This window comes from Mchenga conophoros, linkage group LG22, assembly GCF_057382185.1.
Source record: "Mchenga conophoros isolate Kocher_MC1m ecotype Shallow Benthic linkage group LG22, M_conophoros_male_GT1.1, whole genome shotgun sequence".
Taxonomy (NCBI): Eukaryota; Metazoa; Chordata; class Actinopteri; order Cichliformes; family Cichlidae; genus Mchenga; species Mchenga conophoros.
In genome coordinates, this window is record NC_140546.1 from 21,980,268 (window position 1) to 21,994,772 (window position 14,505).

A 14,505-nucleotide genomic window follows, 5' to 3' on the forward strand; every position below is an offset into this window, starting at 1 on the left:
TTCTCAGGAGACTGAAAAGATTCGGCATGAGCCCCCGCATCCTCAGGACCTTCTATCACTGTGCCATTGAGAGCATCCTCACTGGATGCATCACCACCTGGTATGGCAACAGCACCGCCTACAACTGCAAAGCTCTCCAGCGAGTAGTGCGGTGCTCTGAACGGATAATTGGAGGTGAGCTTCCCTCCCTCCAAGACATCTACAGGAAGCGGTGCCTGAGGAAAGCGGGGAGGATCATCAAGGACTCCAGTCACCCCAGCCATAAACTGTTCAGACTGCTTCCATCAGGAAGGAGGTTCTGCAGCATCCGGTCCCGTACCAGCAGACTGAGAGACAGCTTTTTCCATCAGGCCATCAGACTGCTGAACACGTCATAGACACCTCAGCTTCACTACTGGAACTTCAACATTATGCACTCCACACTGTATATAAATGCCACTTGTTTTGCACATATTCAACTCTGTATATTTTATATATTTTATTATTATTATTATTATTATTATTTTATTTTATTTTTTTACTATTTAATTTGTAAAAATGTGTATACACACACACACACACACACACACACACACACACACACACACGTAGGAAAATATTTAGTATACACATCCAGAAATGCATACACTATTATATATTGTACATATATTTATTAGTTTCAGGTTGGCCATTCTTGTATTTTGCTCGTTTGTGTTGTTGTGTTTGCACATCTCTGTTGCTTGTGGGGCTCGCACACAAGAATTTCACTCGCATGTGCTGTGCCAGTGTGCCTGCACATGTGATGTGACAATAAAAAGTGATTTGATTTGATTTGATTTGAAGGCCTCACCTTTACGCCTCCAAATGTAGCTCTTGACAGTTGTTTTGACACTGCCCCCTGGAAACAGTACACAGCTACACCTTTGCAGAGCAGCTTTGACCAGCACAGCACACATTCACAATTCACCTATTATCATTCATTAATTAAACTGATAGTGTCTCTTAAGAAAATTTCTACCTATTTAACTTACAGCTCGGTGCTTTGCACTTTTCTGACGGCAAATTCTACTCTTTATGAAGGATCTGGTTTGTACCTTCGGCAATGTTATTTATATAGCACATTTCATAACATGTGAACATAATGTGCTTAACATAAAAGTAATAATTTCAAAACACACACAAAAATAACAGTTATCTTTCAAGCCCTTTTGATCAAATTTTGGATTTGTGATCTGAGCTTAACAGACGGGTTACTAAACCATGTAGTATTGCCATAATGGATGAAAAATTCAGTAGTTGCCCTATAGAGTAATTTTCCAATGCTTTCATCCATCACATGGGTCCCAAAGTGATCATCTTAAAGTTGTCCCTTGCTTAACCTTCTCTCCGCAACTTAAAACCAAGCTGTGATCTAAAACTAATCTCTGATGGATCTTGGCTTGCTTACCTTTTTGTATTGATTTCTGCAATGTTTGTGTATACTGTGAAAAAAGGAGAGAGCTCAAGCAGCTCTTGGGGACTCTCACACTCATACCTGTATGTACTACCGAAACCATAAAGTTCACCTGCCACTTCTTTTAATTAAAAAAGCAAGGAGAAAAACAACGCCTTTTTACTCTAAACAAAAGAGCGATCAAGCACAAGGCTAGGTAGAAAAGGAGAGGGGGCAGGGCTAAGGAGGCGGACACTTATACGGCCATACCCCATATACCTTGCAGGTGTCCTGTGTTTAGCATCATTGGGTGACACCTGTAAACTCAGAAGCAGAAGAAAACAACAACAGTAACAGTGATCTGTAACACCAGGTACATTTAAAGTGAGCACATAACTGAAAAAAGTTTAAGAACTGTGTAATTAGGGATGGGTACCGGTATATAATTCTATCTAAGCACTGAAATCTTAATTAAACTGAAAACTTAAAAGAGTCAAACTTTTAAATGTCCAAAATATCACTTCACATGAAGAAGTGCTAGAGAAACATATGAATGCTTAGAGGAGTCAGAGTGCTTATAAGCATCAGTAGCAGCAGATGTCCATATCCTAGAGTTTTCCATGAGACTTCCTTTTGCTTTTTTGATGACACTTGATCAAAATAATTTAGGATGCCTTGTATTAAGCTCATTGAGTCATTGATTAAGACTAAGAAGAAGACTAAGATAGGTGCCGTAAACTCGTAAATGTATTTAATTAAGGTTTCCAGATTTATAGAGCTCAGATCTGCACTGATTATACAAGAAGACACAATAACAAAATATATATATCATGTTCAAAAGCTAAAAAAATTATAAATCACAATAAACCTGGCTGATGGTCTTCGCTTTAGCAAACATGCAAACTTAAATTCTCCGAAAGTTAGCTGCTGCGAGCGGTAGTCGTCCAGGTGAGGATGGGAGGAAAAAACCTCACAAACAAGCCTTCTAATGCTGATGTGGGTGTCTACTCAATCACCACTTCCATCAGACAGACAGATGGACTGCTAGCCAACAGGACACACACACACAAGATGACCTAGACCCCCCACGCTGAGGTAGCAGCGATCAGACGCATCAAGTCCATCCATCAAGACTGAAAGTGAAAAATGACGTCTGGAAGTGTATGATTATGCTCCTGGGCTTCAGCTCATCAATCAATGGACGCACATACATTAAACACAGAGAAGACACAAAAACCTGAAAAATGAACATGAGTAAATTAATCTTCTTGTCTGAGGAGTGTCTGTGCGGTGGTGAAGAGCAAGAAGAGGAATGAACAGAGTTATTGGTGAAGAGAACCAAGATCACGGTCAGAGCGGGATTTAATCAAGGAGAACGAGTTTGTCCGAGTGCTCCTCAGTGGTTGAGTTTGGAGAACAAGGCTGGCTTCAGGACAAACACTGCGGCATCTTAACTCAGACATGTGACATGTGTGGCATGATGGGCTTTTTTGTTTTTATATCTTCATCCTCTTCTTCTAGTTCTTCTGCTCTTCTGTTTGTCTTCCTTCCACTTTGAAACCCAGCTTTATTAGTTCACGTGTAAGCAAAAATGTTGGTTTTCTGATTGTTGAATGCCACAGGAAACAGATAGTAACAGCAAACCTGAGTCAATAAAGACAAAATCTTGTTTGCTGATTGTTTTAGGTTTTTGCTACCTTATCACTACATGCTGATAAAAAAAAAACTTCAACACCATTTGCAGAATGGTGATACACGTGTTTGAAGCTTAGCCATGATATCAAACACTTCAGGGTAGTGTTTGGGAGATATGCTTCCTGTTAGTTCTGAAGTCAGATTTCGGAGCTGGGTGTCACATCTAATTAAAGTTGACTTCGTTCCAGCAGTAGTAGTCGTAAAATAACTTTTTCCCAATAAGACAATGTCAATATGAAGTTGGTAAAACTCAATCTGCCAATGTTTTGACAGACAAATCCTCCTTCCTCCTCTGTTGCTAACACAAAGCTAGCCAAGAACTCTTTAAGCTGAGTGAATGCTGACCCCAGCCCAGCAGCCAGACCCTGAACTTCAACAGGTAACAAACTTATGAGCAGTCAGCCTGCAGCCTCTGTTTTTATCTGTTTATGGTTCTAAGGTAGAATCACTGTGGCAATTTTGGCTGTTTTTCATCTTTGCTTTGTCCTGTTGGTTTTTTGTGCTTTTTACTAAATGAAAAATTTACTTACCAAACAAACTCAGCAGGTGACTGCTTTGATGGTCTTTTAGTACAATACAGCACTTGTACTGCATCTTAGCTGTCTCATACAGATGAGGAGGGAGAGGCTATAGAAGATATAGAGTTATCTGCTAATGCTAGCACTGGTTAGCAATGTGCATCGTTTTTGTAGTTATTTCCCTGTCAAAATGTGATTTCATGTACACCACACACTGAACAAAAACTTAACTCTGCATAACTTTAAGCCATTGTAGGATTTAAATAAGTTATGCAAACCCTATTAAACCCTCTTGTATTTGCTATGAAGGGGAAATTATCTGTAGAAACAATCAGTGTTTTTATATCAAACTGTAAACATATTTATTTCTGCTATAGATTTTGGGCATTTAAACATACAGTGGGGCAAAAAAGTATTTAGTCAGCCACTGATTGTGCAAGTTCCCCCACTTAAAATGATGACAGAGGTCAGTAATTTGCACCAGAGGTACACTTCAACTGTGAGAGACAGAATGTGAAAAAAAAATCCATGAATTCCCATGGTAGGATTTGTAAAGAATTTATTCGTAAATTAGGGTGGAAAATAAGTATTTGGTCACCTCAAACAAGGAAAATCTCTGGCTCTCACAGACCTGTAACGTCCTCTGTAAGAAGCTTTTCTGTCCCCCACTCGTTACCTGTATGAATGGCACCTGTTTGAACTCATCATCTGTATAAAAGACACCTGTCCACAGCCTCAAACAGTCAGACTCCAAACTCCGCCATGGCCAAGACCAAAGAGCTTTCGAAGGACACCAGGAAAAGTATTGTAGACCTGCACCAGACTGGGAAGAGTGAATCTACAATAGGCAAGCAGCTTGGTGTGAAAAAATCAACTGTGGGAGCAATCATCAGAAAATGGAAGACATACAAGACCACTGATAATCTCCCTCGATCTGGGGCTCCACGCAAGATCTCATCCCGTGGGGTCAAAATGATCATGAGAACGGTGAGCAAAGATCCCAGAACCACACGGGGGGACCTGGTGAATGACCTGCAGAGAGCTGGGACCAAAGTAACAAAGGTCACCATCAGTAACACACTACAACGGCAGGGAATCAAATCCCGCAGTGCCAGACGTGTTCCGCTGCTGAAGCCAGTGCATGTCCAGGCCCGTCTGAAGTTTGCCAGAGAGCACATGGATGATACAGCAGAGGATTGGGAGAATGTCATGTGGTCAGATGAAACCAAAGTAGAACTTTTTGGTATAAACTCAACTTGTCGTGTTTGGAGGAAGAAGAATACTGAGTTGCATCCCAAGAACACCATACCTACTGTGAAGCATGGGGGTGGAAACATCATGCTATGGGGCTGTTTTTCTGCCAAGGGGACAGGACGACTGATCCGTGTTAAGGACAGAATGAATGGGGCCATGTATCGTGAGATTTTGAGCCAAAACCTCCTTCCATCAGTGAGAACTTTGAAGATGAAACGAGGCTGGGTCTTCCAACATGACAATGATCCAAAACACACCGCCCGGGCAACAAAGGAGTGGCTCCGTAAGAAGCATTTGAAAGTCCTGGAGTGGCCTAGCCAGTCTCCAGACCTCAACCCCATAGAAAATCTGTGGCGGGAGTTGAAAGTCCGTGTTGCTCGGCGACAGCCCCAAAACATCACTGCTCTTGAGAAGATCTGCATGGAGGAATGGGCCAAAATACCAGCTACTGTGTGTGCAAACCTGGTAAAGACCTATAGTAAACGTTTGACCTCTGTTATTGCCAACAAAGGTTATGTTACAAAGTATTGAGTTGTATTTTTGTTATTGAACAAATACTTATTTTCCACCCTGATTTACGAATAAATTCTTTACAAATCCTACCATGTGGATTCATGGATTTTTTTTTCACATTCTGTCTCTCACAGTTGAAGTGTACCTCTGGTGCAAATTACTGACCTCTGTCATCATTTTAAGTGGGGGAACTTGCACAATCGGTGGCTGACTAAATACTTTTTTGCCCCACTGTAAGAGTCTATGGAGACTGAATCACGTTTAGAGCCAGTTAAAGCAGTCATTTGACAAACTGCAGTTGGATCCATTTTCTTAGCCCCAGAGGTTGACCCTTCACTGTGGCCCACAGTTCCATGTTATTGTTGAGAATCCGCTGATAGTCACACGAGACAACAAAATCTGTCCATAAAATAAAGTGAAGCTCAGTGTAGATGATAACTTGAGCCATGACAATAAAACTATTTATTTTAAGTCAGATCTTTACTATCTTAAGAACTAAAGGGGAAATTATGGTACAGCTGTTTGTCAGATGGCGACAGTGTCAAAAACATGTGGTACCACCACTTTGTGGGCTTGATGGTGCTGTAGTTGGTCCATCAGCCAGCCATACAAAAGAGCTGAAGTGAAACCTAGTGTTACAAACAATGAAAAGTGTCCACTGCACTCACTGTTTTATGTTTTCATGCTTTTCCCATTCCTTGTGAGCTCCACTATCGCTCCCTACCCGGTTCCGGTCACTGTCAACCAATCAGCATTTGACCGACAGATGTCAAGCAACATGCAGCTGGGATCTTAAAGGAGTGGTTGACAGCACTAATCTGTGGGCTTGCTGTAGACACAATTGCAGTACCGTAAAGTTAGCCTTTCCAAACCTTTAAAAACTGTCATTTAATTAGCAGCAGTGGTAAAAGATGGCCTGAGAAAAAACAAAGAAAGTAAAATATGAAACAATTACTTCTACTTACTATTTACTTTCTAGAAATCGCTGCATCACCATTCAAAATATTTATAAAAATCTATTTATTTATAGTCAATTCCTAGCACAGTTAATTGGTAGACCAGTAGTTGGGTTTTTTTTAATACTTTAATATTAAAAGTTGCAAACCTGAGGTGACACTTGGGTTATGTACACTGAGATGATGTGAAGACAAGGCGGAGGTCTCTCCATGAGGTTTAAGCTACGTTAACAGAGCGCAGCAAGAGTGTATACAAGCAGTGACCTGCAATCAGCGTACACACTCCCTTTCATCACAAACATCAACGACTTCTGAGAAAAATCAATGAAGACTCCTCCTCCAGAAGCATCTCATTAATATCTCGGTGCGCAGAACAGCTCCTCGGCATAAATCAGCAGCTTTACTGGGAGTAGTTAACAGAAACGTGACGAAAGTTGATGGAGGAGCAGAGAAACTCATAACGCAAGCAGCTTTAGTGAAGACGCTTGTTGAAAAGATACCACTTTCAGCACAACATGCATGTGTGTGCGTTTGTGTGTGTGTGTGTGTGTGTGTGTGTGTATGAGTGAAACTCCGAGTGAGACTGAATGAGAGCTTTTCATCCACTCCAGTTACTAATCACAGTCTCATTCTCTCACACCCTGCATAATTCTCCTCCCCACCTTTATAAATCTTTCTTCTCACTCCACCTCTTCCTGTCTTTCTGAGGGCAGAGACAGCAGATGTGTTGGCAGGTTAAATGACCTCTGTGATGTACGACTTAACAAACCCCGAGCATCCATCAACACTAACCCTCAGCGTGTGTGTGTGTGTGTGTGTCTGTGTGTGTGCGGAATAAAGAGAGGAAAGAGAGTGCTCATAAAGTGCAATTTCAATTCACCTTCATCCCAAAACTTGAGCCAAACAAACTCGGCAGAGGTGTCTACACACTCATCCTCCCAACCTTTCTCTCCTCACTGACAAATCCTCCCTCCTCCTCTTTTTTTTTTCTAATTTCATGAATGGGTTTGTCTGCTGGTGTATGTATATGCGCTGTATACATGAATGCGAATGAAGCCGTTCAACAGTGTAATTACATTGGCCTGGATTCCCTCAATCTGCTGCACGGGCTGATGAGAGATGTCCTCTCTGACCCCTGTATGTGCGTGAGAGCGACAGAAAAATGAGGGTAAACTTCTACAGATTTCAGGGCAGCTTATTGTCACTGTATCCACTAACCAAAGGGATAATCTATGAAACCAATGGAAATCAGTCCTCTCTACGCTTGCTTTCCATTACTCTAAAGCACTGGACTTTTTAAGATGTCCTCCTCTGATGACCTTATATTTATCTTTTCTTGCTATTGTATCATTTATAAGCGTTAGAATTTCAATAAGCTGCTATACGCTATGTGAGAGATTAAAAGCATACAAAGGGTAAATGAGTCGAAGAGATTTCACTATGTACTGATTCTTTATGGGATGGTTTTTTCTTAAAAAAAAAAAAAAAGAGGGGTGAATCTTATGATGTCATCACAACAACTCAAACTAATTTCCCTGACTCTGCTGCTACAGTCGTCCATCAGCTCCGTGCTGACAGACAGGCTGCGGACGTGCCCTCTCAGTGGAGTAATTACAGGAAGCCAAGGAGGAGCTGCTTCAGGCACATCCTGGCGCACAGCTCACCTGGATGACTTTTCCTGCACTTTAGAAAAGAAAGTTTATTTTATTTTAACGTCTTAACGTGCGTCTTCACATTGATTGTCGCAAGGTCTGGAACCTATCCTTCTTTTTTCTTTTTTTTCTTTTTTTTTTAACTAAAATTGAGTGGCTACCCCCTGGTTACAATAAATATTTTTTTGTCATGTTTAGCAGCTTTGTCGTTTGACTCTGTGATTCTCCCGCTAATTGTCTCAGCAGGGCAGCTGACCAAGATGGCTGGCCTGCCCTCTGGATCACTCCTGACTATGCTCCAACCTACAAAAGGAGGAGATGGGGAAGAAAAAGCAAGGAGAAATAAAATACTTCACCCACCCCTCTCCCGGAGAAGTGCCAGATCTTTATTTCACTCTTTTCTCCCAGCTCTTTCTGTCTCAGTGCCCACAAAGTGATTGGAAAGCACACGACAATCTTTTTTTGTTGACGTTCGATGGCGCGTGATAATGCGGTCATTATCGTGGCTAAAGGAGCAGGTTGAGGCTCAGACAGGGTTTCACTGGGGGCCTTTAAAGCACACACATACAAAAACACGCACACACTCTCAGTGTGGGAAAAGAATGCTTCGAAAAGAGGGACAGCTGTTTGGGTGGCTTGTGAAGATGGCGATTAGGTTTAGGGGAAGATGGCCCACTGTAAACTCCACCTGTGCATACGGCCTTGCCCGAGGCTGTGGGGGAAAGCAGAGCCTCTCATTTCATCCAGTCTGCTGAGAGGTGTGTGTTTTTGTGATTTCGCTGTAATAACTAAAATACCCAAATCCAAAATTTTACAGCTATGAAGCCCAACTTCTAAATTATTTTCTGGGTTTCATTTCAAAGTAGAGTAAGCAAATATTCATTTGAAGCTAATCCAGCATATCAAGTTTATGAAGTCAATTTTAAGTTGAAAGCTGTGACATTGTCCACCACAGCACAGTGGATTTAGCAATAGCTGCAAAACAAACTGAACTAAGAAATTGTAGAAACAACTCAGTGTAAAGTGTAGACGGTATGAAAGAGAACCAAAGACATCACGGTGGCACCCACTGCTTTTAGATTTTGCATTTTGAAGCTTCAACATGGCAGTCACTGTTTTGTTTTTGGTTTCCTGGATTGAGAAGTTGCATTAGATGAATGAAAGTGTGGAATTCCCCTTTAACAACTAATGCTAGCTAGCTTGTTTAGCACGTTACATTCTCAAACTGTATGGGTGCAGCTCACAAACACACATATCGGCTAATTAGTGCTAATAAAGAGCTACAGTTTCACTCAAAACTAAAGCATATATATTTTTTTGAGATGACAGATATAAAGCTCAAAAAGACAGCAGCAGCACAAACAACGGTTGGTCGGCCTAGTGCACACTGAGCCAGCTGCCTGTACTGGGACACCTGTCAGTCAACATAGCCACGCCCCTTAAACCGTACATACTGAATGCTTTTTGTTTGTTACATATTTCTCTCTGAAACTGACAGCTGGTCATTTGGACTGGCAGGTTATAGTTTCCTAGGTAACCCTATAGGTGGTTTTATGTCAGTCAACGGCATTCTTCAGTCTCATTGGTAGTCACTTCAGTCGCCTGCCCAAAAGTTTATTACAGGTCCCGCCCACTTCACATCGTCAGCAGTTATTTCGTTCATGGTTGCTTCACGAAATCATTCACTATCTTTGGTCTCTGTGAATTATCTCCAGTGTTTATGCAGCTCTTCCAGGGAGATAAGATCTAAAAACATTGACCTCACTCAAATTTATTTTAAATACAACAAAGAAAATGTATGCAAGAAAGAAAAAACAAAAAACAAAACAAAACAACATTCTGGGTTATTATGTCAAAAATTTAATTTGGGATATGAAATTGTTAAATTACTTGAAATTTTTAGTTTCTGCTGGACAAGTCAAAATTTTAAGATATTAAATTGAAATTTTGAAATTCAATTTCTTCACTTTTTTTCTCTTTTTTGGTGGCACAAAAATTCTTCCATACAAAAGCCACCTGGTTCAATTTACAGAAGAACTAAATTGACTGTAGGAAGTATCATTATTTAATTTAATTTTAAATTAAATTTAAATTAAATTACATTTTAATTTGGTTTTGGGGTAAAGTACCCCTCTAATCTAAGCTGATGCACCATGCCATCCTTACTTACTTAAAATGAAAAAGGCTTTGCAGCTGCTTGTCTAGCTTCTCTACATTTTACAAAAAGGTGCAAATACAGCAGACCAACAATGTATTTGTTATTTTCCTGGAGAATAGTTGTTAGGCCTATAAACTACTAATCTAGCCACTGGTCAAGTAAGTCAATCCATTGTACATCATATGTTTGAGATATTAGTATCTTGGTGTGTTTAAACCATCAAGGATATGCTGAATAATTTCCTTCAAGAAACAAACAACAAACATCTGCCTTAACATTTTGAAGTGTACATGAAATCTAAGCTAAAATGATATATCGGACTTTGCATTGCAACACCAAAAATAATTATGCACACTAGCAGCCACTTGATTTAAACTGTGAGATGTGATTAACTTTTCTGTGAGTGTGGAGCTGACTTCATTTAGGATAGTCAAAGCGATGAGGTAAGGGCAGGAAAGCAGTATATCAAGCAAATGAAGAAAGTAGCTTGAATCCTGCTGTTTTATTACATTTGAAATTCAAATGAAATATAAGTGCCTTTGCTCTTACATTAGGTTATTTCTAGGGTGCTTGTGTCATCACAAAGGTTAAACATGCCTGATTTAAGTGTAGGACTATCTATTCAAATAATAAAAGTTACTTCCTCCCACTGTTAGTCTGAGCTTAGCCAAGTGTCTAAATGAGTTATAAAATTAGGGAAAAGAACAGAAAGAGGTGCTTTATTTTAAAAAGTAATTTGTTTTGTGTTGAATAAGATGAAATTGTAGAGGCAGTGATGGTATCCTCCTTTCCCTCCCCCAGGGCTGACTGGATACGCCCCAGGGACAGGATGGGACGGACCTGACCAGCCTCCCATTCATCAGCCTTTCCCTCTGAGTGAACTCACAACATAAGTAAAACAAAACTGCGCTTTGCTGTTTTACATGCACAGAAAGCTTCCCTTGTGTATTTTATTGTGTTTACTAGCACGCATTATCTTTCTTGGCCTATGGCACAAAATCCCCTTATGCCATCATAGTTGCTTTTTAGTTTATTAAATGTTGCCTTTTTATTGCTAAATTAAGGGGTAACTTCACCTTAACACAGCTTTAAATTCAACTGGCAGTGAATAGGTTTGGGGGATTTTAGCTGCAATTTGCCTACTTTGCCTTATCATGGAGCCTTGCGCTGTTCGAAGTCCAGTAACGAAATACATGGAGCATCAAATATAAATACACGTGAAACTAAATGGCATTACTGCTGCTACATTTTTATTAACCTAATGAGGAAATGCCTTAAATCAGTCACGGAACTATTCACTGCCACTTTTTGTGGCGTTATGACGTGTATTTTGACCAAGTGGTGAGAAGGAAGAACGTTTCTGCGCACTCATCTGTTGCTTCAGTGTCTCCTTTTGAATTTCATGCCTTAAACTTTAAACTATTCTCTCACTCCTACTTTGAAACTATACTTGCTTACAACGTTTGAAACTTATGACGACCCCGAGCACGAATGTTTGGAGAAGATGACAGCTGATGTCTGATTGGCCAGCGGATGCTTAGCGCCACTTCAAAGCCACGGGGAAGATACAACTACTACCAAAGCAGTCAGAGAGGAAAACAGACCGATCACGCAAGCTACCGAGAGCACACACAGACACTGACAGCAGAAGATATCACTGCACGGAGTCCATGGCTGCCACACTGCTTGGGGTGAGTTTGCATTTCGACGCAACTTTTGTTTTTCTCTGAATATTTTTTTATTTTAATTTTAATTTTTTGGCAAAAGCAAATTCTTAAAAGGGTCTGTCCATTTGCTTATTCGGTTAATATTTATTTTATTCCCTTTATCTCGTTTAAATGCCGCTGTTTATAATAAAAGTATCGTTATTTAAATTAACCGAGCTTTAGTTCTTTTCCCATCTACATTTTTAGCTTTCACAGCTTGCGCTATTGATGGCGAGTTGCTACGTCTAATGGAAAAGTTAAGCGATTTTTTAAAGATTATTTGCCCACCATAGTTAAAGTTTTATAAGTTACTAAGTTATCCCACCTGCTGTGATTTTGCTGGTTAAGTTAAAAAACAACAACAATGTAAGCTTCATTTGTGTTTTGCAGACTGTGTCCAACTCATTTGATTTACATGCTGCATTTTACGCGTGTTTTGCGCACATGGTTTCAGTGGCGTGCTGGCTCTAAGTGCGTGCTTTGTGTTCCCGCAGGAGGAGCCACGGTTGGGCAGCACCCCGCTGGCCATGCTGGCCGAAACCTGCAGCAGGATTGGGGAGCCCAGCCCCTCGTGCTCCCCTACTGTTTCCGAAGGAGCCCCCGGACCCGTCAAAGGGTTCCATCCGTGGAGAAGGAGCTCGCAAGTCACCAGCAACTTGGGTACCTGCCTCACATCGTTTGGGGTTTCTTCTGGGACCTCCAGGAGTAGCAGGACCGGACTGAATGACGCCTCTAGCGCTTTCACTGTGACGGCTGCTACTTCTTCTTTAGGGAATGATTTTTCGATGTACCAGCCCGCTGTGCCACCGGACAACTGCGTTCCCAATTCCGCACACGCACAGCGGCCCGTGCTTCTGACCAAATTTCCCTCCTCGGTAGAAAGCATAGCCGGGATATATCCAAGGATGCATGCACATCCCTATGATCCATGGTTCAAACCCGTGGGGGATACTGGTAACGGGCCTCCTGCCTGGTGGGATATGGGCAGCAGCTGGGTGGACGCACAGAACACAGTCGGGTTACCCTCTCCTTTGAGCAGCTACACCAGTGACTACAGCTCTAACTTCAGCCCTGGTGCCTCTCAGCACCTGCTCCCCGCGGCGCAACATCTCTTCGACGGCTTCAGACCACCTGTTCCCGCAGCCTACACAGAGCCTCCGGTCACGGCGGCACCTCCTCTCACAGGTTCCCCAGTCGTTTCTTTGCCCCCATCCTCCCGCTCCTCTTCACGGCGCTACTCCGGTAGAACCACTTGTGACTGTCCAAACTGCCAAGAGGCGGAGAGCCTCGGCCAAGGGCGCACGAGTCCCCGGCGGAGGGGCTTGCACAGCTGCCACATCCCAGGTTGTGGTAAAGTTTACGGCAAAACTTCGCACCTGAAGGCCCACCTGCGCTGGCACACCGGGGAGAGGCCGTTTGTCTGCAACTGGCTTTTCTGCGGGAAACGCTTTACGCGCTCTGACGAGCTCCAGCGGCACCTGCGCACACACACCGGGGAGAAGCGATTCGAGTGCCCCCTCTGCCACAAACGATTCATGCGCTCTGACCATCTCAGCAAGCACGCAAGGACACACAGCCCGGAGGATGGCGGGGAGCCGGGGCTCACGAAGGGCACCAGCGACACGGACAATAGCGGCAGCCCGAGCCCTGGACTGAGACTGCACAGCACCGAGGGACAGAGAGCGGTGCAATAATCCACAGAGCTGAACCCGATGAATCCACACGTGGGTTGTTTGCTTTACAGCGTGCCGTGGACTCTAAAGAACTGAAACAGCACTTTATGGATCACTCTGCTTATACCTCATCTGTTATTTGTACCTTTCTATGAAAAATCTTTTACTCATCTGTCGTTTAGTTTTTGTTTTCTTTTTTAATTTCTCTATTGCCTAATTTATTCTCTTTTTTTAATATAAAAAAGGAAGAAAAACGAGCCTTTCATAATCCCCTTTTACTTCATTATTATAGTAATTAAATATATAAATTATAAAAAAGTTTGAGTGACTGCATTTCTATAATTTACTCGTGTTTGAAAGTCTGTGTTGCACTGGGATTAATAAATGGGGCAATTTTCAATTAAAAACAAACAAAACAACTATTCACATGCAATAATCTAAGTTTTGTTGTATATTACAATTAGCCTCAGAAACAAAGTCTTAGTTTTCAGTTTGCAGTGATTATATATAAAACCATAAAAAAAATACATACATAACAATTCTATTTTTTTTAATTTAACAATTTTATTCTATTTAAGTAGGCACATCTGCACATCTGCACCTTTAGATACAAAGAGTTCTGTAGTCAGTGACGTCAGCTGCTGCTTTATGGGGGGGAAATCTGCTTTAAGTTTTTTGTTTCAATGATGAAAAGACGTTGCTATTAAAAAATGCTGTAAAGAGTAGACTTGGAGTGAATACTCACAGTGAGCTTTAAACACAGTTGTGTAGGTGGAGATCTCCACCTAGTGTTCAGTTTATGCAGTCAGCAGCTGCTTGGATCACATGGGCTTGGACTGTAATATTGAATGCAGGTCCTGGTTATGCAGCAATCTTTTGTTGCACCAATAAAATAAATTAAAATGTAAAAATCTTTGGCACATCTACACAAATATATTTAAACAAACAGATATTAAAAACGTGTAGTGA

At 41.5% G+C, this 14,505-nt stretch overlaps 1 protein-coding gene across 1 annotated transcript; it reads left to right on the forward strand.

Annotated features, from left to right (window-relative positions):
* The first annotated feature begins 11,716 nt into the window (after positions 1 to 11,716).
* On the forward strand, positions 11,717 to 14,189 carry sp8a (sp8 transcription factor a). The gene is made up of 2 exons (XM_085263126.1): positions 11,717 to 11,848; positions 12,358 to 14,189. The coding sequence occupies exons 1-2, from the start codon at positions 11,828 to 11,830 to the stop codon at positions 13,555 to 13,557; spliced, it is 1,221 nt and encodes a 406-aa protein (XP_085119252.1). The 5' UTR covers positions 11,717 to 11,827; the 3' UTR covers positions 13,558 to 14,189.
* Positions 14,190 to 14,505: the final 316 nt, after the last annotated feature.